This window comes from Phalacrocorax carbo (assembly GCF_963921805.1).
Source record: "Phalacrocorax carbo chromosome W unlocalized genomic scaffold, bPhaCar2.1 SUPER_W_unloc_8, whole genome shotgun sequence".
NCBI lineage: Eukaryota > Metazoa > Chordata > Aves > Suliformes > Phalacrocoracidae > Phalacrocorax > Phalacrocorax carbo.
The window spans coordinates 81,429-103,879 of NW_026990259.1; the positions used below are offsets into that span (position 1 = coordinate 81,429).

At 41.8% G+C, this 22,451-nt stretch overlaps 1 protein-coding gene across 2 annotated transcripts in view; it reads left to right on the forward strand.

Annotated features, from left to right (window-relative positions):
• The window catches only part of LOC104041540 (lamin-B2), a 35,815-nt gene extending 13,608 nt beyond the window's left edge, over nt 1-22,207 (forward strand). The window contains exons 3-12 of one of the 2 annotated variants that reach the window (XM_064440034.1): nt 7,935-8,091; nt 8,619-8,744; nt 11,214-11,384; nt 15,900-16,025; nt 16,239-16,459; nt 17,046-17,325; nt 17,836-17,943; nt 18,777-18,896; nt 20,308-20,409; nt 21,648-22,207. In XM_064440034.1, the coding sequence (XP_064296104.1) occupies nt 7,935-8,091; nt 8,619-8,744; nt 11,214-11,384; nt 15,900-16,025; nt 16,239-16,459; nt 17,046-17,325; nt 17,836-17,943; nt 18,777-18,896; nt 20,308-20,409; nt 21,648-21,689 (1,453 nt within the window). In that variant the 3' untranslated portion in view covers nt 21,690-22,207. Of the gene's footprint in view, nt 1-7,934; nt 8,092-8,618; nt 8,745-11,213; nt 11,385-15,899; nt 16,026-16,238; nt 16,460-17,045; nt 17,326-17,835; nt 17,944-18,776; nt 18,897-20,307; nt 20,410-21,011; nt 21,609-21,647 lie in introns of those variants that run through there. The other variant, XM_064440035.1, reaches the window with a different exon arrangement.
• Nucleotides 22,208-22,451: the final 244 nt, after the last annotated feature.

Here is a 22,451-nt window from a genome sequence, read left to right on the forward strand (position 1 = left end):
AGAGTACATTAGTGAGTAATTTTATGTTCACTATGACTACCTCGGTCTCTCTTTCTAGCTCATGATAGAGGAGAGGCTTAAGGATGCTAGCACAGTCTGGCCAGGAGGGATCCCAGACACTGTCACTTCATTGTTTGCTTGGAATAGGTTGGGTTGTTGGGACAGGAGATAATAGGCTTTTGTCTTGGGACATCTCTCCTCTGGTCTCCCATGTGAGAGAGGGAGAAGAGGAGGGATAGTTGGAGTAGGCAGAGTAGAGAAAACATTGGCTTGAAAGGATATCTGGGAAATGTTTCCTCAATGTTAGACTGACTTGAATTTTAGTTGCTGAGCTGCAGGCTTGCAGGGCTTTTCTAGCTACGGGATCCAAATATAGCCAACCTGCTGCTTCAAGAGCTGACTTCCCTTTTCTTTTTCTCCTAAAGCCTGGGTTGGTGAGTGTGGGAAGCCCTTTCCTGAAAGCACTGAGGATGCTCCAGGGAGGCAACAGGGTGTGGTGACGTCAGGCCTAGTTTGTGTCTAAAGGAGCCCTGCTCTTAGTTTGCTCCTGAGGCTGTCTGCCTGCACAGCTGCAATGGATTTGGAAAGCAGCTGACCAGCCTGCAGGAAGACCCTCGGTGGGTACACAGGGATTTGTGACAGGGCCTGTGGTCTAGGAAAGAACAAGGTATCAGTGTACTGGACTTCAGAGCAAGCATTTATGCTTATGTCTTTCTGCAACTCGTTCAGATACTGACAAATGATACTACCCCAGTATTCTATGTGAGTGCAAATTCAGCTCGTGGGGTTTGGATGCCCTGGCACATGTTTTGGTTATTTCAGATTTTTTTACTTAATGTGTTACTGATGTTCTAACACTTTCTGGGTTTTCTAGTGTTGGGGATAATTGGACATCACCTTGCCTAGTAAGTCTACAAGAAGCATCCCAAGGCATTTTCTAGAGCAGTTTGTATTGGATTGGACCAAAGATCCATCTAGCCTGGTAATCTCTGTTAGAAGCCACTCATAGCCATCTAAAGAGTACAAGAACAGAGCATGCATAACAATGCTTCTCTGAAATATTTTTTCAGACTTCAGCAATTCCCTTCAGCTAAGGGACTTCCTGAGGTCCAGCTGGATTCTGTGTTGTAAGCCTTCATGGGTTTTCATTTCATAGTGTGACCAGTATCCTGAGACCATCTGTTTGTAGTGTTCTTGGACTTAGCAAGGGGATTCTGAGCTTACCTACATTTTGTATGAAGAACATGTTTTTAAACATGCCAGTCCAGTTCCACTTGTTAATTTATACCCCAATTTTTGTATTTTCCTTAATATCTCCTAAGATTTCCCTTTAATGTTTTTTTTTTCAAGTGGAAGCATCTTACCTGCTTAGTTGCTGCTTCTACAGAAGCTGCTCTGTGCCTTCAATCAACATTTTATCCTCTGTCATTTTTCCTGTATTACTGTATCCTCTTGGGGAGGAAGGCTGCAGAATTGGAACGTCAGCCAGTAGTCAAAATGTGGTTTTACTGTAACAGTATTCAATGTCTTGTTCTGTATTTTATTTACTAGTAATTTCTTAAATATAATTGCATTTTGAGTGCTTCTGAGCCACTGATGTGTGAAGAAGGGTAAGCTCCAGATAGGCTTTTACATCAGACTCAGAGACGTCTCCTGAGACCTCTGAGTTGCGTGGGTGCTACCGAACCTGGAAGTGTGGTGTAGTAACCAGATCTGCCATGGCCTCCTTGGGCAGAGGTGAGGCCAGGCCCTTGCAGAGCCCTGCTATGCATGGTTCTTAGCCCTGCTGACTCCCCTTACTTTCCCTTTACAAAAGCCAAACTGACTCTGAATCTTCAAATTCTTTTGTGCCCAAATTCTTTCATGCTTATGCATGTGCCCACTACTATTCTTCGTTGATGCCTTTGTCTAATTTTACCCATACAAATATCAAGGTCTGAGTTTCTCTATTTGAAAAAATGGGTATTAATTTGTCACTTTCCTTTTAACATATTGTCATTCTGGTCAGCTCCTGCTGGAGCTGCCTTTATCTCCAGGCTGGTCAGACTTGGTTCCCTCAGCCTCTTTTAACAGGGCATGTACTCCAATTCTCTGACCACCTTGGTGGCCTCTGCTGAACTTGTTCCAGTTTATCAATGTCTTTATTACACTGGGGAGTCCATAACTGGATGCAATAATGGACACAGAAGTGATCTACCAAGTGCTGATCAGAAGGGGATAATTGCTTCCTGTGACTTACCAGCTATGTTCCTGTTAATACAGCCCAGGATGCCTTTAGCCTTCTTTGCTTCTGTGCCCTGATGGTTCATAGAATGGTTTCGGTTTGAAGGGACATTTAAAGGTCATCTAGTCTAGCCCTCCCCTGCCATGAGCAGGGACATCTTCAATTTGATCAGGTTGCTCAGAGCCCCGTCCAACCTGACCTGGAATGTTTCTGGGGTGGGGCATCTCCCACCTCTCTGGGCAACCTGGGCCAGGTTTTACCACCCTCATTGTAAAAATTCTTCCTTATATCTAGTCTGAATCTCCCCTCTTTTAGTTTAAAACCATCACCCCTTGTCCTATTGCAACAGGCCCTACTAAAAAGTCTGTCCCATTTTTCCTGTAAGGGCCCCTTTAAGTCCTGAAAGGCCACAACAGGGTCTCCTTGGAGCCTTCTCTTCTCCAGGCTGAACAACCCCACCTCTCTCAGCCTTTCTTCACAGGAGAGGTGTTCCATCCCTGTGATCATTTTTGTGGCCCTGCTCTGGATCCACTCCAACAGGTCCATGTCTGTCCTGTGCTGAGGATTCCAGGTGATGCTGGACACAGTGCTCCAGGTGGGGTCTCACCAGAGTGGAGTAGAGGGGCAGAATAACCTCCCTTGACCTGCTGGTTGCTGCTTTTGATGCAGCTGTCATGGTTTAGCTGGCAGCTCAGCCCCACACAGTCACTCGCTCACTCCCCCACCAGTAGATGGGTGAGGGAATCAGAAGGGTAATGCTCATGGGTTGGGATAAGAACAGTTTAACTCCTTCTCTTTGTTGCCCATGCCATATGCTTTGGTGTAGAGGCATTTCGGATGGGCTGTTGGCCATGTGACCTTAGAGGAACACAACTTTAATTCATAGAATCATTAAGGTTGGAAAAGACCTCCAAGATCGAGTCCAAATTTCTTTGTGGTATTTCACTGGTGTTGCCCTGTTGGCTCCTATTACCTCAGGAGCCTCTGGCTCATCTCCGTAAGACTTTGTGTGTTCCAGTGTACCCAGCATGTTTCAGAGCAACAGGTTGAGGGCTCTTGCTGGTGTCCTTGCTGGCACCCTGTCCCTCTAACCTTGGCATGTTGTCCCATAGCTTGTCATGGGGAAGCCTGATATTATCCCCCTACTCCTTCAAGTCTAGTTTAAGTAATGTTCAACTGTAATTTCTTTAGAGGGAGCTTTGTCATAGAGTGAAACTAGTTTTGGTTCCAAATTATTGATTGATCTGCAGAAGATGGGGGAGCTGTTGGTTAAGATGTTAGCATCCATACACAGTTCAGTTTGCAAATGTAATGTCAGGAAATCATATATCCCATTATTCAAGTAGGATTCAGATGCCTGAACATCAGTGTCTTGCACTGTAGCCATTGTCAGTTATCCTGTGCTATGGTACGAACCTCCCACGGGTCCTTTTTCTCATATGTTCCAGTACCATGTGGATGTTGCAGATATCCCAGTTGAAGCATCTAAATCTTAACTAAACTTAAGCGTTTCCTGTGAGGGAGGTCTTCTGGGAAAATATCTTAATTTTCTAATCGTTGCCTTCATTGTTGTCATAAAACTGCCTGTGCTTTTAAATTATATTTGTGTTGTGGGTGTTTGGGGGAGGTGGGGGGGTGGAGTTTTTGGTGTTATTCACAATACATGTACTTGTCATTGTCCTTTACCATGTTCTTTGATCAGCAATCAAGTTACAATCAAGGATCAGGTTTTAAATGGAAATTAAGAAACAAAAACCACTTCGAGGTAGGGGCCTTTACACTGCTGGGGACAATTGTTTTGCAATGAAAAGTAGTAGATAAAATTGTATGTGTGGTTTTTATTGGCATCTTGCAACAAAAGTAGAAGCTGTAAATAAGAAAGAAACATCCTGGAAAAAAAATTGAACATGAGACTTGCTGTGAGGGCAAAGCACCTTCCCCCCCGCCCGTGAAAAACCACCCAACCAAAACATGTGTGGTGTGGTTGATACTCTTGAGGGAAGGGGTGCCATCCTGAGGGACCTTGATGGGCTTGAGGGGTGGGCCTGTGTGAGCCTCATGGAGTTCAACAAGGCCAAGTGCAAGGTCCTGCACCTGGGTTGGGGTAATCCCAAATGTGGTTATGGGCTGGGCAATGAGTAGATGGAGAGCAGCCCTGTGGAGAAGGACTTGGGAGTGTTGGTTGATGAAAAACAGACCATGACCCAGCAATGTGCACTAGCAGTCCAGAAAGCCAACCATATCTTGGGCTGCATCAAAAGAAGTGTGACCAGTGGGTTGAGGGAGGTGGTTCTCCCCCTTTACTCTGTTCTGGTGAGACTCTACCTGGAGTGCTGTGCTCAGCTCTGGGGCCCCCAGTATAAGACAGACATGCTCCTCTTGGAACAGGTCCAGAGGAGGGCCACGAAGATGATCAGGGGGCTGGAGTGCACCTCCTCTATGAGGACAGACAGAGCTGGGGTTGTTCAGCCTGGAGAAGTGAAGGCTCCAGGAAGACCTTACAGTAGCCTTCCAGTACTTAAAGGGGGCATGGCATACAGGAAAGATGAGAAGGGACTCTTTATCAGGGAGTGTAGTGATAGGATAAGAGGTAATGGTTTTAAACTAAATCTACCCTCTTTTAATTTAGGTATTAGGAAGAAATTTTTTACCCTGGGGGCGGGGAGAAACTGGAAGAGGCTGTGCAGAGAAACTGTGGATGCCACCTCCATGGAAGTGTTCATGGCCAGGGTGGATGAGGCTTTGAGCAACCTGATCTAGTGGAAGATGTCCCTGCCCATGGCTGGGGGGGGGTGGTGGCACTAGGTCCCTTCCAACCCAAGCCATTCTGTGATTTTGTGTATCTTCAATATGTACAATACATACATGTATGTACATTAGTACCTTGAACACAACTCATGAATTTAAAAATTTTTGTATTGAGCCAAGTTCATAAAGCAGTTGGATGGTTTCACTTTATAAAAAGTGAAATATCTTTAGGATGTTCTAACACTGTTTATGTGGTATAAGGAACAGCTTAACTTTTTAGTTTAAAGATGTTTGTATCAGGAGTAGGGATGTATTTTTTAATCTAGGATTAAAATATTGTAAAAACCCCAGACATTCTAATATAATTCTGAAGCAAGTATGGTTCTTGTCTATATGCTATGTAACAGCTTCTAGTGCTTTTTGTGTGCACCTTTAGCTCTTTGACAAAACTTTTGACTGATTGAGGGAGGGAGGGGATGAGTGGAGGAGGTATAGATGGGAATGTTTAATTTACTAACGAGGTGCACAACACTTGCTTTGGTGGAACAGCACCTTCCCATGAGCCTGCTGAACCAGACCTGGTGTAGTGAGCAGGGTCCATTCGCTCGTAGCAGAGGTAACTTTGGCCTGTTAATGAAAGTCTCCTGTCCTGATGTTCATGAAGTGCCTGTTCATATCTTTACCAGTGTCACAGGTCCCCAAGTCAAGCAAAGCCTGGAGGTAGATATATGTAGGCCTCCACTCCTTTTAGCGGTGGTCTTGCTTGAGCTGTAAGCTCCCACCTCTGAGTTGTGTGACAGTCTTGCTGCAGATTCTGCCTGTTACCCCACATGGTCACCGAAATATTTCCCTTGAGCAAACATGGCTGCTTTCTGGAAAAAAAAGAGCTCTAGAACATTACCCTAAACTGGTGTCCTTCAAAGAACATTGATACATCTCAACAGACACATCAACTCCCCTTTGTAGCTTCCAGGCATCTGAGACCCCCAAAATCAGGTTGTACCTTTGTAAAGCCTTCTGTCAATTTTTTGCATGAAGACAATAAACCAGGCTGAAATTATAAATGCAAATAAAAATGTGAATGAAAGCAGCTTGGTATTGTCTTCCAGTGTCAGTGTTCATGAAGGAGCAGAAGTCACTTATCACTGTCAGGAATTCTTTGGTGCTTTGTCAAGCTGTACATTGAACACCTCTGTTCATTTCTGTCTCCCTGGGAATACTGGCATGCTGCCTGGCTTCTGCAGCTGGGAGGAAGCTATTGGCTGTGTAAGCGTACACTGCTGTTCATACTTGGTGTGAAGTGGCATTTGCCTTTTAGGTACTGCACAGACAGAAGGTTTCCAGATCTGATTGTCTGTGACACATGCACAGTGGCTTGTTTTACTCTGACACATGTGGTGTAAGGACATGAGTCTGGGGAGTCTATTTTGAAGACTTTCTGGTTGCTGCTAAATAACTGTCTTTTAAGTAGAAGTCATGTTTTGTCTATACACTTCCTGCAAGCTGCTGAGCCTGAAGACACTGCGCATATGTTGCAGAACAGGATTCACAGTGACAGATTGGACCAATGATTAAGAACAATTAGCTACAGTTAAATGAAAACAAAATCGGAGGTCTACACCAAGGAATACAGAGGGAACATGAGTCTTGTAGCTAGAGTGTATCACAAAACAAATGTGTCAGTTCATCCTGTAGTTAGGAGAACATGCACATCATGCTGACGCATGTAAAGAAATACTGTCTGTAGGCACACCAATACCCCATAAAGCAGGATTTTTGTAAAATAATTCTGGGTATTGTATTTTCTTGGAGTTATTGGCAAATTAGAAATTCAAGAGGACAGTACGAGTGATCAGTTTGGGAACCAGGACTTGGGACTTGAGCTGGGGAGCAAGGTTTGTATAATGTAAAGCATTGGTTTTCACCTTTTCTTTCCTTTTCAAATGTAATGTTTCTTCCACATTTGGAGTTGCAGACCAAATACAGAGCTTTTTAGAGCCTATAGGTAGTAGGATTCCTCTTCAAAGTTATTTTTGTGGGCCCTTAAAGGCAGCTCACTGACCACAGGCTGAAAGCTACAGATCTATAGAAGAGAAGTTTGAGGAAAGGGAAGGGGAAAAATGAATTCTAAGATGGTTTAAGAGAAAAAGTAAAAAAGCCATTCCCTGTGTTCTTAGTGGTGTGAGAGCAGAATAGCGAGTTTAAACTGCAGCAAGGAAGGATTACTTCACATAACAGTTTTAATAACATTACAACACATACCTAAAGAAACTGCAGAAAGTCAGTATGTTAGAGGAAAAGGTAGACAAATAATTGGTGGGCAGGAGGAGGATGACCGTGATGATTTCAGTGAGTTGGATATAACAGCTCAAATAATCATATTTAAAGTGACCAGAGCTGCTTTGCTCATAACGAATGCTGCTGAAGAAATACTAGTTTATTCCTGAAAAGTGACCACACTTCCTTAGTGGATTACTTTACATCTTAGGGAATGGGCTTGGCCACATCAAGTACAAAACACTGGGGATGCTAATAGGCCTCTTTGGGAGATGTATGTGCTCTGCTTCTCAGGGGTCGTAGTCCAATGTGATAGATGTCAGCAATTAAATGTGCTGTGCAGCAGTGAGGTGGAAAACTACTCTTTACACACCTTGTGCGTAAAGCAGTTTTGTTGTTGTTTCTTAGCTGTCGGAGCTGCTGCCTTGTTTTCCCTTGCCTGCCCATGACATATGTTGTTCTTTATTAGGCAATGCATTTACAACACATTGGTACAAGCTGTGAGTTTTAAGAAGTGTTTATGATTACTTTTATTAGCTACATTTACAGGTTACTCTAGGAGCCACCTAGTGGCACACTAATCCTAATAAAGTGTGTATAATAACAATAGCTATAGTTGTAACCAAGACACGCTTGAGATGTGCGTGCACCCACCTATAAATATAATTAACTTTTGTTTTTTCAGCTACAAGAAGAAAGATGCAGATTTGTCTGTGGCTCAGGGTCGCATTAAGGATCTTGAAGTGCTGTTCCACAGAAGTGAGGCAGAGCTCAGTACTGTCCTGAATGAGAAACGCAGTCTGGAAGCAGAGGTGGCTGATCTGCGTGCCCAACTGGCTAAGGTATGACAGTGAATGCTTCCTCGCTTTAGCACAAGAGAGGCTGTGTATTGTAAAATTTGTTATTTTTCTTTGCAATTAGTTTATAGTCTGAACATCGTTGATCCAGCTTGCTTGCTGTCGAATCTTTGCCTGCCCCTCTTGGATAGAAAACCAAATTGTAAGAAATCTCTATAAGACAACCAAAGCGACATGGTGTTTTAGAAATTTTGCTAGTCAAAAGTTTAAGAATATGCAATGTATTGTGCTTGAGGAATTAATAATCCTCAGCTCCATTATCATACTGTATTGAAATAATCCTGTGTTTTAAATAACTGGTATACAAACATGAAAGCTTGTTTTAAATATTCATAAGCGTGCACACACGCACTCTTTTTCTTTTTTTGTTGGGTTTTTTTGGGTTTGACATTAGATTTGTTGTTGTGGATAATTGGTCCAAAGATGGCAAATGAAGACCATGAAGGGATTATGGGGATGGAAAATAGGGATCCAGACAAAATTAAATTTTTATCTATAAAATTCTTAACTAGGCTGAAGATGGCCATGCTGTGGCTAAGAAGCAGTTGGAGAAAGAGACACTCATGCGTGTGGACCTGGAGAATCGGTGCCAGAGCTTGCAAGAGGATCTGGATTTCAGGAAGAATGTGTTTGAGGAGGTATTATCAACCTAGTAATCTCATCACAGTCTGATGTTTATGTAGCTTTTATTCAACTGACTATAAGCAATTACTAACTAGTCCAGGTAGGGAAAATTGGTATTATCCTTGCTATAAATGGGTTGAGTAATAAAATAAAGGTTTTGCAAGAGTTACATGGTAAATCAGTGGCGGAGCTGGCACGAGAGCCAAAGGACAAGGGTATTGTTCCATGTGACATTAGGTGAGCTATAGCAGCTGACTGCTGTGGGAAAGGGAGAGTCTTGTTCCCTCTCTTTGGACCTGGTTGCATGGCCCTTGCTCCTTGCACCGCTTTGCACAACTTTGGTGGTTGTTGGACCTGACTGTAACCTGTTTTCATTGACGAGAACAGTATGCAATTACCCTGCTTTTTGCAGGGGTAGTTTTCTGCCTGTTTAGTGAGTTGAGTTGGCTCATAGTAGTCCTAGTGAGGACCAGAGTTTTTATAAAGTAAATAGTGGGAAGGCACAGGTGGGGACTGGGAGATTGGGAAAGGGAAGAATGACCACCTCTCGCTACCAGATGCAAAGTGTTATGTCAGTTTATTCCATCTTGTGAAAACCAACTCTAACCTTTGGTTCTTCTGCAAGCTTAATCAATTAGTGGCTGCTGAGCAATTGCTACATGCTTCTGCCCTTCGTCTCACCTACACTAGTTGTGATGTTTGGCTTGCCATGCACCAAACCATTTCATAACTAGTAAAACACTCTAGGGTTTTTTGGTTGAGTTTAATTTTTGCCAGTTAGCGGCTGAGTTATGTCTTACCATGGAATCAAGTGAGTGCCCAGACTGGACTAAGGGATGGGGCACAGCTGTGTGATAAGGACAGGGCATGGAGCAGGGCAAAGAAACCAACCAGGTAGATCACCCTGAGTACTACTGACCATTGTCTCACATCCATGCCCTGGAGTAGTTGGATTGCTGCACACAACTGCAATGACAGACCCTTGCTTGGTTGTAGGGCCTTAAAATAACTTTGCTTCCTGAGGAGAATTGTGTTACTACTGACTAAAGGTGAAGCTAAATGAGACAGCAGAAGCTAATCTTAAAGCTTGCTGTGCTGAAGTGGGGGTGTTCCTTTAGCCATCCTGGAGCTCTTTGATCCATGTATGGACCAATTCAACACATGAAGAAAAAAAGGAATTGGTTTCCTTTAGATTAGTGAATTCATTTGGTTCAATGAAGGGTCCAAAGCTTCGTTAGACTTAGAATGTCATGAGTGGGAGTGTGGCAAGTGAAGCCTGCTTGTGCTAGTGGTGTTGAACTGCTACATCAGCTCAGTCCTTCACCTGATACTTTGTAGGCCTCTGGTATTTTTGTGGCCTCCTTGAGGGGTCATTGCCTACAGTTACTGAGACTGCTGCTTGCTAGTGTTTTGGTGTAAAAATTCACTAGGGAGAAGAGAAAGCTTCTTCCAGATCACATCAGGGCACATTTCTGTCAGTAGAAGGGCATGTTTCCAAAAGTCTGTTTTTAGATGGAAGAGCATTTCTGCAAAACAACTTGTAAAATCACTCGGAATTTGTGTTAGCCTGCTATGACTCCAGTTTAGGTGTGCAAAGTGAGCCTTGCTTCATTTGCCTGCTGTTCCCTTCAGGCCTCCTCCCAGTACTCAGAACCACTCCCTGAAGGAACCACCTACCCTGAAGGGAGAAACTGTTTCTTTCTCATACCATGCATTCAGGCCTGGCTAGGTCTCTGCAGAGCTCAACATGAAGAAGTCTTATCTCACTAGTTTGGGACTAGTGTTCTAGGCACAGAGAACTCGTACTTCTCTAAAAAATGAAAATTTCTTAGTACAAACTCTGATCAGAAAATATTATATTTACGTCTTTAGGGTTGCTTGGATTTCTGCTTTATTGCTAATGTAATAAAAATCAATGAGTAGAGGTCATCCAGTATACAGAAAAAGAGAGAAGATCTGCATATGCTTACAAGTGAAGTTTGAAGATGCAGTTTTTCTCTATAATGATTATTTTTTTCAATATATGTAGTGGTCACAGAAGGTGTTCATTTTTACCTGACTCCTTGTAGACTGCTATTGTAAGGTAGGCATGTATATTGAGAAGGAAAGGGTTTGTAGTGTAGCACATGGAATCTCTTTGCTGTGGAAAAATTAACTTTTTCTTCTTGTCTGTCCTGTCCATCCCATCCCCCCCATTTTGACTTTTGTAGCATAAAACAGCTCCTTACTTAAACTGTAAATGGATATTTATAAACCTGTTTTTAAGTTGGATCACTTTTAAGAATTATATCCTGCCAAATGAGAGCGGTAACTTGAATCTGTTAGTACATGCAGCAGTTCTTAGGCTTAAATGCCTTTAGTACTGCAGCTCCTATATACTAAATAATTAGTAATGAAATAGTCAATTGTTGTCTGAATGTAATTGCTGTACTGTTTACCCTCATGTGGGAATTTGTCCCCATTCTTTTCTCTTGTGTGTGTAGGAAATAAGAGAAACGAGAAAACGACATGAACATCGTTTGGTTGAGGTGGACACTAGTCGCCAACAGGAGTATGAATCCAAAATGACTCAGGCCCTGGAGGATCTGCGAAATCAACATGAAGAACAAGTCAGACTGTACAAAATGGAGCTTGAGCAGACCTATCAGGCTAAGGTAACTACTGTTGACAGGAGGTCCAGTTGGTGAGAGAAAACCATCTCCATCAGCCCAACTGTCTTTAAGGAGACAAGTAATTATAATATGAAGAAGCTGTGTTCCAGTGCCTCCTCTGGTGCTTGTGCACGGATGCATTTCTAGGGAGGTTATAACTATTATAGCCAGAGGTAATAGGTAGGAATAGCTTTAGCCAAGAAATGCCAATTTGTGAAAAAACATGTGGAACTGTTGGTCACTGCAAAGGACACTGTGGGAATAGTGGATGTCACGCAATAGCTGATTAGAGAATGTCTTCTGCTGTAAGGTTTTTTTTTTTCCTTGACATCATTAGATGCAGTTCTTCCTCCAAAATGGAGGTGGTGGAGGAGACTTGCAGTAGGTGCAGTACATTGGCTCTAAGAAGCTGACTGCCTGGAGGGATGGGTTGGAGAGCTTGGGGAATGGCTGCATTTCAGTACGGGCTTTTACCTGGACGCAGTGAGCTTGCAAAATAATATGGACATACTGAGAGGGGCTCTATGTCTAAGGTTGCATTGTCACTTTACTCTTACTGTGGCTTTTGCAATGTTCTTACTAGCCCCACTGCTCCTTTAAATGTGTGTAAGCCTTATCACATTTCAGTGACCTAAGTTAGTTTTGGACTGGAAAATTACTAGACACAGCTGTGCTTTTATTGGTGGTGGGGAAACTTCAGGCAAGGTATTGGACCTTTTTTGACCAGCTTTGGCGATGAAAACCGTGGTATATACATTGAAAATCATAGAATCAGAATGGTTTGGGTTGGAAGGGACCTTTAGAGGCCATCTAGTCCAGCCCCCCTGCAGTGAGCAGGGACATCTTCAATTCGATCAGGTTGCTCAGAGCCCCGTCCAACCTGACCTGGAATGTTTCTGGGGTGGGGCATCTCCCACCTCTCTGGGCAACCTGGGCCAGGTTTTACCACCCTCATTGTAAAAATTCTTCCTTATATCTAGTCTGAATCTCCCCTCTTTTAGTTTAAAACCATCACCCCTTGTCCTATTGCAACAGGCCCTACTAAAAAGTCTGTCCCATTTTTCCTGTAAGGGCCCCTTTAAGTCCTGAAAGGCCACAACAGGGTCTCCTTGGAGCCTTCTCTTCTCCAGGCTGAACAACCCCACCTCTCTCAGCCTTTCTTCACAGGAGAGGTGTTCCATCCCTGTGATCATTTTTGTGGCCCTGCTCTGGATCCACTCCAACAGGTCCATGTCTGTCCTGTGCTGAGGACTCCAGGTGATGCTGGACACAGTGCTCCAGGTGGGGTCTCACCAGAGTGGAGTAGAAGGGAAATGTGAACATAGGACTAATTTAATCCAGGAGAATGCTTCTTAAACCAAAGGAGTGCATATATTTTTAAGTAGTTTATCTTCCTGTTGTTGTGGATGAGTGGAATGAACCTCACTCAAAAGAGAGAAGCAGCACTATGTTTTATTGAGGTAAAATAATTTGACAGAGGTCAGTAAGCTTGATGGAACTTAACTAAGTCTAACGGTGTTTTGACAAGGTTCAATAATTTTGATGGCAAGGTTCACCTTAATTACTGCATGGAGGGAACATACAAAGGAAAATAGAGTTAGAATAATTCACACAGACTGGAGATGCAAAGAGTAAGTGGAACCCTCCCGTTGAGTCATGAGCTTCAGAGTGAATCCCCTTGCTTTCTAAACTAATTTTGGAACCTAGGTGCATCTGGATCCAATTTTAGTCTGACTTGGTCAATGGTTTATGTCTAATGGAATTATCCATACAATGTTTATAATAATATTGAGTAGCTACATGGATTAGTAATGGTTCATAGTATTAACTCAGCATGCTATCAGTTACTTACCGAGGATCTTTTGTGGGTAAGGGATCTCTCCGCCTTGGGTAAGCAAGGATCTCTTAGTCTAGGTAAGGAATCTCTATCCTTGAGAGGTGTCCCTGCTCAAGGGGAGAGTCACCTGGCATGTAGTCCAGCTGCCATTCAGGGAGAGCTTAAATTGAGCCCGTCCTGATGGTAATATTTGTTAGGGTGAAGTAGTTGGCTGTTAGTCAGTAGTATAGACGAGATAAATGTCTTCATTTTAGCTCTGGTATCTTGTTCTGTGCTTCAGTTATCTTGTACTTTTGGGTTTCAAAACCACCTTTTGAAATATTTTTCAAGACACCTTCAATCCCTTGTATGTGAGCCAGGGGCTTTCCAGCTTGCGAGTTCACCCCAAGGATGTGAGATCTGTTGCTCCTTAGCCTGAACCAAAGTATGGCAAATCCTGACTTAGCAAATCCTAGTTCATCCAGCACCAGGGACATGGTAGCAGCTTTGTTATTGGTACGATTCCTGGTTACACGTTTGTTTTGTGGTGTTTTTTTAAATATTCATTGCCCTACCTGAAGGAATTAGGCAGCTGCCAGTTTTCTGGCTGTTGAAAATACTTGCCAATAATTACAGCCACTTCTAATTCTTTTGTGGTAGAGAAATTATGGTGCTGCTAACATTGTTCTCCCCTACCCTTCACTGAGACTCCCTTTGAATTCTTTGATTTGATGATTTACAGTTTGAGAAACATTTATCTACAAATGTTTAAAAGTTTCTTATGGCAGCAACAATACAGATAATAGACACTAAAACCCCAAATCAAGTACAGTTAGCAGTCTTGGCATTATTCACAGAAGTTAGGAACACATGATATTTTTATACAACGAGATATTTGGATTGACTTGTCATGGTCCAAAGAAGGTCCAGGGTAGAAGATGCCTAGTAGAAAAGAAAAAGAAAAAAGTAAACCTGCAAAATACAGGCTTAGAGAATGAAAAAGTGGCAAGATTTGAACAGGGAGATGAACAAATTAAGCTTTCCCCACATAAAAGATGGTTGTTGTTATGGATGAAGTTGGAATGCGAAGGGAGAGAGGCTTAGATGTGAACTTCATTCTGTGGATTTCTGGATAAAGATGTGTCCCTGTTCAGAGAGAGCCTGAGCTGTTAAGGAATATGATGTCAAAGTGGATGGTTCAGTTTAGTTAGTGAACTTCTCCAGGATGGGAGGGTCTTGGGTTAAAAGCTGACTTCTTGACCATGATCTTTGATAATAAGCAATAGAAATTATAAATCTGAGGATTTGGCACTATGCCAGCATGACTGTAAGGAAGTGAATTGTTGTCGGCATTCAAATAATTTCTAATTTTAAACTTTACAAGAAGTAATGGAGTGTATATTGGACTTGAAGTTCCTTCAAAACCCTTAGCTTAAAGAAGGTTCTACGTGTGTTTTCTTCCCTACTTGGAACCCTGTGAATGGCAGAGCTAATGAAGGTGGATTTTACAAAGCTTTGTGCTGTGTGGCTAAAGAACATGTTCTGCCTGTAACTGTTCTTTGAATTGGGGCAGTTTAGTTCCTGGGTGGATTCCATGGAGCTCAGCAGAACTGTTGAACTCCAGCTGCAAGGCATGCAAAGGATGCTTTTCCTAGTTATCTGCTTTGATGAAACGTACTGTGTAATAGCTTTGAGCTCTGTGGTTGCTCTATTGGATTTGTTTAAAATTTAGCCACTAGAAACCAAGCTGGATCACTAGGAGAAATTAACAAAAATTGAGAACAAATTGAATGTTGACAACTGTTAGAGAATACAACCAAAAGCATTGTTTTGCCTCTGGGGCAGAATGTAATCTGGAGTGCTGTGGGTGGTTTAGTCCTTCTTGAAAAGGTGGTCCAGAGTAATACAGAGAAGATTAACAAAGGCAGTTAGCGTGAAACAGGCCTGCATGAGGAAAGTTTTATTTTAAACTTCACCTGGGAAAAGAGATGAGTCGAGAGAAGGGGAAGATACAATGGATGTCTGTAAAAGATTAAATAGCACAGAGAAGGTGAACGAGGAGTGATTGTTTATTATTTTTCAGAAGAAGTAGGGACAGTGAATGTCCAGTGGCAGATTCAGAAGAAACAAAAGGTTGCTTTTCATTAATATATAGCTGAACTCCTTGACCCATAAATTCAAAAAGCAGAGACAAATTCCTGCCTGAAAAATCCATGGAGAGACAGTAAGCATCCAAAGACTGTCTCTGGCTTAGGAAGTCCCTGACTTGTGAATGGCCAGCTGATACATAATACCTGTGGAATATTTTATTGAGCTTAGTCCCTGGGCATCCAGGGGACTCTTAGCGCAGGACATGAACTAGTTAGCCTTTGCTCTGACCCAGTGTGATTGTTCTTAAGACAAACAGGCAGATAGTGTCATCACATGAACCTCAGGTTTTGGAAACTATAAGGCTGCTTGTATAATGGAAGGACCAATAGACTATTTTTTAATATCATAAGCAAATCCTATAGGAATAGGACTGAAATAGCTTTTCCTGGTCCTTAGAGCATTTCCTTTTTACTTTGCAATTCTTACCATAAACTTACCAGATTTCCATTTAAAATTATTTAAGGTTAAATAGTTTCTATTTTTTACCAAAAGGATATTTGCAGGATATCTATAACTCAATGCAAGTGACTTGTATAAACCTTGCCTTCCAGCTGGAGAATGCCAAACTGTCCTCTGACCAAAATGACAAAGCTGCTGGTGCAGCTCGAGAGGAGTTGAAGGAGGCTCGCATGAGAATAGAAGCTCTCAGCTACCAGCTTTCGGGGCTTCAGAAACAGGTAAAGGGACTAAATTTGCTTTCATCTGTGATTCTGTGATTTCTATTACAGAGCACTGTATTGTTTGAATATATTAAATTTTATGTACCTTTATTTTCTGAATTTTACAGAGAGAAATCTTTGTTATCTTCATTTGGGGGGAGATGAATTTTTAACTTTGTGACTATACCCACATAGATGCCAACTGGGTTTTCTGTTGTGCTGTCTACCTAGGCTAGTGCAGCAGAGGATCGCATTCATGAATTGGAGGAAATGATGGCTGGTGAGCGGGAAAAGTTTAGGAAGATGCTAGATGCAAAGGAGAGGGAAATGACAGAAATGAGGGACCAGATGCAGCAGCAGCTTACAGAGTACCAGGAACTGCTTGATGTTAAGTTAGCACTGGATATGGAGATCAGTGCTTACCGAAAACTCCTGGAAGGAGAAGAGGAAAGGTACGTACAGATTCCACATTCTTTTCTTAGGACTGGCAAGTGTTATTTTCATTTCTTACAATTATTTTTTTACCATTGGAGCAGGAAAGCCCAGATTTTATTTCACTGAGGTCATACCGGCTTCACACAATAACGTGTTGCATGGAACACTTGAAAGTGTTCTCGTCTGAACACTGTCTTTATTTTATTTTGGGTTTTTATAATGGTCTCAGTATAGTGGAATATATCATTCTGTGCTTGACATTCATTTCCTCTTTTTATTTAAGTGCTTATACTCCTGTGTTTTCCTGTTTTTAAATTATGTGGCCCAAGAATAGTGTGTTAAGTAGTAGATACACTGGAGGGGAGGGTTAAGTGATCTGTGTTGCTCTCATTAGCATTGCTTTCCAGATCACATAATCATACTACTGGAAAATTTCTCAGGAATGGATGATAGCCTCCCCCCTTCTCATCCTGACACAGACAGTGAGGCTGCTTTCAGCCTCGGGCCATATTACAGTCTGGTTACTGGGTATATTGTAGCATTATTGTTTTTTGTGTAGCTCCCTGGATGAGTTAATTAAAATGCTTGCTTCATTGTGTTAAGGTTGAAGCTCTCTCCAAGCCCCTCCTCCCATGTTACAGTCTCTCGGGCTACCTCCAGCAGCAGCAGCACTTCACTTGTTCGCTCTTCCCGAGGCAAGAGAAAACGTATTGAAGCAGAGGAGCTTTCAGGCAGCGGAACAAGTGGAATTGGCACTGGAAGTATTAGTGGCAGTAGCAGTAGCTTCCAAATGTCCCAGCAAGCTTCAGCTACAGGAAGTATCAGCATAGAAGAGATAGACCTGGAGGGCAAATACATTCAGCTGAAGAACAACTCGGAGAAGGTGAGTGTCAGCAGAACTCCTAGAAAACGAGAAGGACGAGCTAAATTGAAATGTTACCTAGCTTTTTGTAGCACAAGGAGGTGGAGTCACTCAGAGAGCAGGAGCAACATCTCAAGGTGCAGTAATTAACGGGGCATTTGAAAGTTGAGCGTTACAGTGTGCTGGCATGAGTGTAATGTTTGCTGCAGGAAGAAAACACAGTTTGTGTCCCAAATGTCTGAACATGTGTGCTGGTACCTTGCTCGTGTAAATAGCCTTGCTTGGCTTTAGCAGAACTTTTTTGTGTGAAATGCGTCTTTTAAAATTTTGCTGAATGACCTTATGGGAGTTACACTTTAGACTATTAGTGGGTATAGAAAAATACTTTCAAGTTAGAATGCAGGTGTTTAACAACCATGTAAAAAAACTTATATTCACATCGTTTTAATAACAGAGAGACCTAGAGAAAGCTCTGATGCATGTTTGCTCTGTTTTGCTCACCCTAAATAACATTATGACTCTCTCCATTAGGATCAGTCTTTGGGTAACTGGAGACTGAAAAGACAAATTGGAGATGGAGAAGAAATTGCTTACAAATTTACTCCTAAGTATGTCCTCAGAGCTGGGCAGACCGTAACAGTAAGTTATACTTACAGTTGTCACCAACATATTCTTTTGTTGATGCTATGGCAGTTGTAAATCTGACATTTAGTACAGCCTGATTTGGTGTATGACTTCTGCTTTCATGGATCTCACTTATAAAAATGCAGCACAGAAACTGAATTTCTTTATTAGCACTTAAGTATTTAAGACCATTTCGGGCACAGAGGAGGCTGACGAAGAAGGTGTTTTGGAGAGTGGGTCAAGGGCTGTTTGTTTTCAAGCACTGTTGCCCAGGTTTGGAATGTTAATCCTGGTCAGCCTCTTAATGAAATAGGAACGTTTCAGAGCATTCACTCAGTCTACTCTTAAACTTAACTAAAGTCTACTAGATGTTCTCAGCCTTAACTGTAATAGAACAGCTGCTCTTCTGTAATTTTGTGTTTTGCTTTGTCTGCAACAGATGTTCTTTCACAAGAAAAAAATGGCTTTCTTTTAATCAGTTCCAGCTATTTCTACTTAAGTATCAGTTGCTCAGATACATATAAAAGATCAAATTGATACACTACAAGCTGCATTTTATGTCCCGGCTCCATACAGCATAGTCATTGAGACAGTGGTAGAACTATTCAGAAAAGAATTGATGACTGCAGTATTAGATAAGTTTTTATTTCTCTTGGGGTTTTTATGGCTAGTGTTACTTTTTGTTGTAGACTGAGAATAATACAAGTAATGGTATAGGTAAAAGCAGGGTAAAACTCATTGGAATTCAGAAACAAAACTGGTATGTAGAGAGAGGTAGGAGAATTAGTGGGTTCTGTATATTTAAAAATGTGTATAAATTGCTAATTACAGAATGTCTTTCCCACTAGATTTGGGGTGCAGATGCAGGAGTAGCTCATAGCCCCCCTTCTGTTCTTGTGTGGAAGAATCAAGGCAGCTGGGGCACTGGAGGAAATATCCGCACATATCTCGTAAACTCTGAAGGAGAGGTAGGCTGTCTGTAGGAAAAAGCTGTGTCTGGGTTATCTCCCAAACGCTTTAATTTGGGGGGAGGGGGTAACGATGACAAAATCCTGATTTTTAAGATCTCCCCAAACATTATCTAAAACAAGACAGTTATAGCACTGAAACAATTAAATATCTGTATGTATCTCTGAGAGTTTTGGGAAGTTCTGGAAAACTGTGACCATCATCCTGGTTATATCCATAGACTTATTTTTCCTGTTTTAGAAAAACACCGTGCTAGTAGAGAATTTGTTTGGAATTTGAGTATTTATTTTCAGAAGGGACAAAGAAAATAAGTATTGATGACAATTCAAAGTGACCTTATATAGTACCTACAATATTCTGGGGTGCAGTGTAAGTATTAGTGTAGGAAGATAGCTGGCCTTTCGATGCTGGAAGTGTATCAGAAGTTCTCATTTGGCACAGGTTCCTGTGTGTTCTGCATTGTCCTACATCTGCCCACAACTGATTTCTTTAAAACCATCCTTGCAGAAGATTCCTGCAAGGGAGGATGCTTTGGCTGTTATTCACGTATGTGGTGTTATCCCAGTGCTCTGATGGAAATAGGAAAGTGAAACAGACCACAGTTGTATCAGTTTTCATGCTGCCTTTCTTGCTGGCAGTTCTGTGGAATCATTTTGTGCAGGAACAGCAGCACAGAACAAGGCAGGAGGGAGGGTCAAGTGTACAACTAGAAAGCTAGCTGACTTTGTATTTAAATAGAAGTGGTTAAACTAGTATCTGAAAAATTTTCAAATCCATGTCCGTTCCCACTGTGGTTACCTTTAGTATCCCTGCTTAGCAGTGTAGGTTTAGGGCGACTTTTTCCATAAGTAGAAATTTGCACCTATGATTTCAAGGGTCTAAGTCTACAGAACAATTTCTTATGACTAAGTGTCAAAAATAATCTACTAATAAGGGAAGTTTTCTGGTGTTTTAGAATTCTTTTTAGTGCCTGGTTTGGAAGGCTGTCCTGATAATTGATATATGCAATTGATATAGAATATTTAGTAGAAATTAGGAATATTCTTAATGCTGTGTAATCATACTGAGAAACTTTAGTTTCTCACATTACAGCATGTCTCAGCTGCTAGCTGGGTCCACTATGAGCTTGTACAAAATTGAGTAGCGACCACCTGAAACGTGGCTGCTTCCTCTCAAATCCCTGGGTAATGAGAGAAAATTCCTGAAGCTAAATTACATTACCATGCCTTTTAGTGAATAGAAATGGGAATGTTGTAGTTTGAAGGATATTACCAGTATTTGCTTGCATAGCTAACAAGGGCAAATTGCTTTAAACCCTCCAAGATTTAATAGGGGTATTATATTGATGGTATAGCAAAAACTTAAGAGATAGATACTACAGGCCATCTCCTTATCTGTCATTTCGTGTAGGAAGTTGCAGTGAGAAGCGTTACTAAATCAGTAGTCGTGCGGGAGAATGAAGAGGAAGAGGATGAAGCAGAGTTTGGAGAGGAAGACCTTTTCAACCAACAGGTAATAAGATGCAGATCAGATGTTTAACTTGTGCCTCGTTGGTTGGGTTAATCAGGCATAAGATTTAGGGGGGGGGTCCCTTCAACTTCTGCCAACTCTGAGCTTCCTGGTCCATTTTTCCAATGGATGCTTGCAGAGGACAATCTCAGAATGGCTTGCAACCCTGCAGCATTGCTACAGTGCACAGAGAGAGTATAATGGGAGCAATTCTTCCAGGAATTCCTGCTTGAATCAGTTGTGGTACAGCTCAAGCAGTGGCTAACATCACATCAGGATGGCAGGGTATCTACAGAAGTATGCGACGGATCACAGATTTACAGCACTGCAATTACATAGACTATTTTTAGGGTTCATAAGATTAGTTTGAACAGTCAGTGTTCCTCCCATTCCAGTATTTTCTTCTCTATAAAACAGAGTCAGTGGCTTCCTTGCTGTATGCATAGCCACTGGGAAATATAAACCACTAAAAACCAGGAAAGGGGGAGTGCTTCTGTTGCTGCAAGCTTCAGCTTATTGGTTTATTTTCTGGTAGTATATACCTGCTACATGTGAAATAAACTTGGTTTTTCATAATATCACCTGTATGTTCTCATAACCCTTAGTTAAGTACTGTGAAATAACTGACCAGCAGCTGGCAGAGAGAAAAGGAGAAAGATACTTCATACAGCTGATACCAGAAAACATTTTAAACTTATTTCAAACTCAAGCAATTTGTTCTCCTGATCAGTGGCCATTAGTAGCTCTCTTCACAAATAACTCGTTCTGGGTAAGTTTGAAGTTGAGTTCTGAAAGCTTTTTTTGGTCTCCAGGAGACTGAGCAGTGTATTTGTAGTATAAAGCAACTGAAACAGAAACTCTTGGGTTTTTACCCTAAGAAGCAGCTATGCAGCATAGCGCGCTCTCAAACGGAAGCATCGTTTGAAATAAAGGAAGAAAATTCTTGTTCTAAAGCTAATGACATAATGATTTTCATTTGTCATCTGTATCGGTGCCGGAAGTACGGAGATTAACCAGTCAGCCCATCGTAGAAAGCCACAACCAGAGTAGCAGTGCCTTAATCCTGGCAGTAGACTGTGATATGTGCCATGTGCCACGCTTCCTCTACAGCTGGGGTGTTCCCTGAATGTAACTAAACAAAAAAAAAAAAGCTTTTAACTACTGAGATGATAACCAGAGTTTAGGCTTACAATAAGAAAACATAGTGAGAATTGAGCTCAACTCTTTCTGTCTTATTTTAGGGGGATCCCAGAACAACCTCTAGAGGATGCTCAGTGATGTGAAGAAAGAAAAAGAAGCTATTTGCTAATTTTTTTCATTTATTTCCTTTTATTTTTGCTATTTTTTTCCCCTCCAGAGCCACTGAAAACTATTTTTATATGCATCATCTGATTTCTTTGAAGTTTACTCCTTGGTACATTTTTATAAAAAAACTCAGAAAAACCCCTTTATTGAACAAAACTGCCAGAATTTTTAATAGATTTCTTTATTTTTCCCTCTTTGAAACACTATATTGGAATACAACATTTTTCCCCATACAGAGTTTAAGTCTTATGTACAAACCTGCAACAGAAAAGAAATCTTTAGCTAAAATGGGATAAGACTCCTTGAGTGTATGGTAAATCTAGAATTGCATCTATAACCAGGATAACTTAAAAATTAAGAAGGCATGTTGATCTGCAGGGCCACAGGAGAGATCCACAGTAGTTTCCTCCCTACTATAGGAACTGGTGGTATCTTGCCTGGTATCCTCAGCAGTGCCCAGCTTAGGAAAATTAGACACACACCCCCCCCCCCCCCCCCCCCCCCGGTTCATTAAAAACGCTGCTACACCAATGGAAGCGAGAGAGGGAAGCTGCATTTCAGCCATTGTTGGCTCAGGACCGTGGCATCTTGTCCTGCTCCAGGGTTTGACAGTGGTAAAAATGTCTGAGTCTGTCAACACCTTAGCTCCATATCATTACTTCAGAAAATGGAGAATGATGGGTTCTGCTTACTGACTATATACACCATCTTAAGGTATGGAAGTGTCAAAACCAGAGTTT